This window comes from Charadrius vociferus, unplaced genomic scaffold (genome assembly GCF_000708025.1).
Source record: "Charadrius vociferus isolate BGI_N301 unplaced genomic scaffold, ASM70802v2 scaffold600, whole genome shotgun sequence".
Classification (NCBI taxonomy): Eukaryota; Metazoa; Chordata; class Aves; order Charadriiformes; family Charadriidae; genus Charadrius; species Charadrius vociferus.
The window spans coordinates 894,905-900,189 of record NW_009646404.1 but is presented as its reverse complement, the minus strand read 5'-3'; the positions used below and the strand labels follow the sequence as shown (position 1 = coordinate 900,189).

At 59.1% G+C, this 5,285-nt stretch overlaps 1 protein-coding gene across 1 annotated transcript in view; it reads right to left on the bottom strand.

Annotated features, from left to right (window-relative positions):
- The window catches only part of AQP8 (aquaporin 8), a 5,902-nt gene extending 769 nt beyond the window's left edge, over positions 1–5,133 (bottom strand). The window contains exons 1-3 of the mRNA XM_009895126.1: positions 4,766–5,133; positions 2,145–2,271; positions 1,052–1,266 (exon numbers count right to left, since the gene is read on the bottom strand). Of these exons, the coding sequence (XP_009893428.1) occupies positions 1,052–1,266; positions 2,145–2,271; positions 4,766–5,133 (710 nt within the window). The remainder of the gene's footprint in view (positions 1–1,051; positions 1,267–2,144; positions 2,272–4,765) is intronic.
- Between the last annotated feature and the right edge of the window lie 152 nt (positions 5,134–5,285).

Here is a 5,285-nt window from a genome sequence, read left to right as displayed (position 1 = left end):
GCTCACCGGTGGGCACCCCCCTCCGCTCGCCAGCGTTTGCACGCTATCGGGGAAAACCTGGCGCAGGGTGGAAGCATGAGTGCCGAGTCTATTTTGGGGCTTGCCAAGAGCCGGGCTTTTAAACAGGGAAAGCTCCGCGCCACGCGTAGGTAGCGGAGCGGGGCAGGAGAGACAATAGCGTGTACAGATTAAAGAAAACTGCAACAGATAAATATTTGCGCACGAGGTTTGTGCAGTGTTTAAATAAGAGCTCCGGATCCCGCTAGAGGGGGCACTGCCTTAACTAAACAACCTATTAACAGTCATAATTGCGTGCGCGCTCGTTATCTGATTGCGGTGGCACAAGACCCAGGCTGCTCGCCCGAAACACCTGCCTGCGCCCAGGCTGAGCTTGGCAGCGTTTCCAGCCGCCGCCAGGACGCGCGGTGAGGAACGGCTCCAGATGAACCCTCTGCTGTTTGCTCAGAGCTTCTGACAACAAACACCACCCGGGCGGGCGGCCTTTTTGGTTTTATCAGCCCGGAACAGGTACTTGCAAAGGCTGCTCTGGCTCAAGTGCCACACGCTGGGCTCGAGCCACCGGCCTCTCCTGCAGCCAGCCGGGCTGCGCCAAGTGGCTCTGCCCAAAATGTCCAGCCCTAACCCTAACCCTAACCCTAGTGGGGTTAATCCCCAGCTTCCATGGTGTGCTTGGCCATCCTTAGCTTCCCTGGCAAGCAGGTCCTGTGCTGTGCTGCGAGGGGGCACGTCCCATCCCATCCCATCCCATCCCATCCCATCCCATCCCGGGCATGGGCACTCTCCCATCCCCAGCGCAGGACGCAGCAGCAGCCTGGGAGGGAGGGGGAGCCCTGATGCAGGGAGCTGGTGCTTAGAGCTGCCCCCCCAGGCTCTGCTCAGCCGGCACCGCAGGGAGCTCTCAGCACCACCAGCTCTATCCCCGCAGCCTGTGGTACCATCCTGACCCCCTGCCTGGTGACAGCGGCTGCTGGAGCGGGTGGCATGAGCTGGCCGGTGGGAATGCGCATGGAGAGAGGATGTACAAACTCACCCCGCCAGGATGTCGACCGTGACCGTGAAGCCGATGCAGAAAGGCGCCAGCGGGGTCTTGGTCTTCCCATTGATGGCGCCCATGCAGACCACGAGGACCAGGAAGGTGGTCATGACAATCTCGCCCACAAGGATGGAGGGGATCTGCTCGTCGGCTGCGATGCCGCTGAAGGCTCCTCCGCTGGCATTCACGTACCGCTCGGGCGCCGCCACGGCCTGCACAGAGGGGAACACTGTTTGTGCCGTCCACGCTCCATATTGTGGGCTTTAACGGGCATATGTGCTCACTGTCAGGGCAGCGTGGGCGGGCGTAGCATCAGGTTAAAGAGGAGCTAATCTCATCACTTTCCTCCTGAAAGCCAGCCCTAAGCGCCTGGCAAATATAAACTCATTAGCAAAGGCTCTTAGTGTCTCCTGAGATAATGAGCCAGCCACCGCTCTCTGGGCAGAAGGAGCCTCACCCAGCCACCGAGGGGTTTGCAGTGGCCAAATGGCACCGTACTGCTGGGTGCGGGCTGCCCGGATGCTGGGAAGGGGCAGCACCGAACAGTAATTAACCTTAAAGCGCAGTGCCGTGAGTAGTACCGCAGGCAAACACCGTGCGTGGAAACGGCTGGAGCTGCGGAGGTACCGTGCATCCTTCCGTGCCTAATTAGCACGCCATAGCAAACCTCCAGAGAGCGGTTGCCATTGAGAATTAATTAGGCGGGCCCCAGAGAGCCGGGCCAAGGTGGCACCCCCATATCTGCATGGCACTGCCAGACTCGAGCCTGTCTGAGTCCTACAGTCAGTGAAAGACCTGGGAGGAGGAACCGGGCGCCCTGGCCCCCGAGGACCAGACAAGCCCTACTCCCACGCAGCAAACCTCTGAGCCGTATCACCTTGTGAGAAAGCAGTGCTCTTCATTATATGCAGATCTGAAGCACCAAGCGCCCCTCGCCCTCCCCATCACACACGCTGCTGCTGCTGCTGGAGACTCCGGGGGTGGGCAACAGTTTGGGGCTGGCCAGGCCAGCTCTGGCAGAGCAGGGATGCAGGATCCCCCTGTACCCCAGCGTTAGCCCTGGTTAAAGAAACTCCCCGGGTGTCCGTACCTTTGCCAAGCCGGCTCCTATGATCCCTCCGCAGAGCTGGGAGACCCAGTAAGGAATGATCATCGTGATGTTCAGCCCACCCACCAGCCATACGCCCAAGGACACGGCAGGGTTGAAGTGGCCTCCGCTGCAAAGGAGAGAGGAGCATCAGTGAGGGCTTCACCCCCAGCACGGGGTTCGCTCCCGGGGCTCAGGCGCTGCGCTCGCCATGGGCGGGAGCCACGAATGCTTTTTCAGTCCTTCCCGTGAGAAGCTGCTATGCGCTGCAGAAGAGCAGAATTCAGCCATTTCCTTTCTCCACAGCTACTGCTTCGAAGCAGCGGCATCTTCATGCTGGATACCCAACCCCTCCTACGGCGCTGGTAGGGGCAGGAGATGCCCTGGTGCAGATTCAAGGACAAGGTTTGAGGCTGGGTCTCTGGAGACCCCCAGGCGCTTCCAGAAGCTGCGGGGAGAAGGGGTCTCTCCCGGTGTTACAGGGCGCTGCAGGCTGCAGAGTGCACCACAGCCCTGCCCTAGCTCCTGGTACAGCAGGGGTTACACCATCACCATCCCCACCACCCCCCCAGCAAGAGCTTTGCTTGTGGCAGCAGCACAGCCCGGCCACCAGCGCTCTCTGGAGCAGCTCCTCCGGGGACAAAGACTCAGGGAGGAAAGTCATTCCCTGTTACATCCTTGTGGCAGCCATCCCTGCTGCTCGGGGAAAGGAGGAGAGGCGCCGGGGAAGCTGGTACCCAGCCTGGGAGTAGCTGCAGGGAAAACTCCTTGGGAGAGCAGGGGCTAAACGTCCTTCCCTGAGCGGAGACCGGGACCCAGAGCAGCTTCTCCCCAAGAAGCGGTTGGTGTCAGCTCACAGACAGCCCAAATCAAAAACGGGAAAAGCAACAGAAAGCGTGACTGCCCATTTCCCTCGCTCTGATACTCGTTTCCTTCACTAACTGCCCTGGTGCTGCTCCCTGTGTAGGGGACACGTCCCCGGCAAGGCAGGGAACGGGACAAGTGCCATCGGGCAATGGGACAAGCGCAGTCGGGCAGGGCTGAGGCCACCTCCCGGCCACACCAGTGCTGCTGGACTGTGCTGGGATTTCCAGGGCGTATCTCCCTCCGCTCGATGCAGACGTGAAGGCGCACAGGTCTCTCCGCACCCCTGTGCGCTGCCCACCACGGGCTGGCAGCGGCCGGTGCTCGTCTCGTTACAGGACCTAAATCATTCATCTTGAAGACCACACGTAAGACAAACTCTGATACCTTCTAATTAAAGCAGATTACCACGAGACACACGTTAATGAACAAGTTTCATAACCAATCAGCCCTAATAATAATTGCTGGTGAGGCCGATGAGTCAGAGTGTCTGGGAACTATAATTACATCTTATTCTTCAGCTGTAATTAAAGATCCATCATATGAGAGCAAGAAGCTGTGTTGTTTAGGCTGGCGAGCATCTCAGCTGGACAGGGCTCTGGCTGCAAATTCTCCCAGGATGGGTGGGAGCCCGCAAGCTAAAGGAGGACCTGTCTGCAAATAAACCCTGGCCGGAGCACCCGGCAGCCCACCGCGCGGACGGCAGCCGGGCCAGCGAGCACTCATCCCGAGCCAGGCTCCTCTCCAGCCTCTCTGGGCAAAAATCTCAAAAACATGACTTTAGGCTAAACCATCTCCTTGCCCAGGACCCTGAGCCAGCCCCTCCTGCCCTCGGAGCTAACAGGGGACCCCCAGGATGCTTCTGCAGCCCCTCATCACAAAGCCCCTCCATGCTGCTCCCCCGGCCCGTGGCTTTGCTGTGCCGAGGGCTCGGGGTACCGCGGGCATCCGGCTCGGCTCCGCTGATACACACACCTCAGGTCACTGAGTCCCGACTGCTCAGACCTCACCCTGCGGCGTAATCCCGGCTAATCGGGCACTGATAAATTATCAGTCAGTTTGCTCTGGACTCCCGGGCTCACACGCAAGCCCGGCCAAGCCACCGTCCCCGGCCGGGGGAGGTTTGTGTCCCAGCCCGGCGCATCGGGGGGGACAGCACGGAGCCACCCCCATCCCTGGGCTGCACAGAGCCAACGGGAGGGAAGGGAATGAAACTCCACAGGGACTGTTTCAGCTTCTTCCTTCAGGATAAATCAGTGTCATACAACACCATTTTCAACAAGCAGGTTTGTCTAAATGTTGCTTTTGAGGAACTGAAACCAATTGTAAATGGAATCCAGATTTTTCACCTGAAAATACACAGGGGAGTAGCCCATGCGGGTCAGAATGTTTCATTCTGATATCCTTTTAAAAGGAAACGTCTCAGCTTTCCAAAGCAATGCTTTTGTTTCAGCTTTGACCATTTTTATTAAAAGGGGCTAAAAATAAAACGTTGCAACCAAAAGCCAAGCGAACTCCCCCAAACCCAAGGCGTTACGGACAGCCGCCACCCGAGCAGCCGTGCCGTTACCCCAGAGGCTCGATGACCGAGCAGCGTTGCTGCGCTCACCCATATTTGAACAGGAAAGATCCTAAAGGCAGCGTGGGGGGAGACGCGAGCATCTTCTGTCCCCGCACGGAAACCGTGCCAGTGCCAGGCAGGGACTGTGCCACCCGCGGTGAGGGGGTGCAGAGGGGGCGATGGGGGAGAGCCCTCTTACCTGATGTCTCCCAGGATGGCGATGGTGAGCCCCAGGGCCAGCCCGTGCGCCAGGGCGGGCTGCAGCCTCCCCGTGCCCTCTGCATCCTCGACCACGGAGAGGCAGCCGATGAAGATGAAGAGCGTGCTGCCCAGCAGCTCGGCCACACAGGGCTGGACGTAGCGCTCATACCAGTGAGGCTGATGGGGCTTCTGCTTGATGTCCATGTCCACCATCGCATCCTTTGCTGGGAAGTGACCACGCTCGGCAGTGGCCATGAGCGGGGCTGGAACAAAGCAGGCAGAGTCCTGGTCACAGCCGGTCCCACGGGCACGATCGAGGAGATGCTGCGGACCAGGGGACTTGAGAAACTGGAGACGCAGGCTCATGTATCTGAGGGCCCTGGTACAGAGACGAGGACCCTCCAAGGAGCACCCTGCTGGCTCCCCTTGACCTGTATGAAGAGGTAGTGGATGGGAGGCTCTAAAAAACGGATTGGATTTGCTTGTTAAAAAAAAAAAAAAAAAAAAAAAAGGGGGGG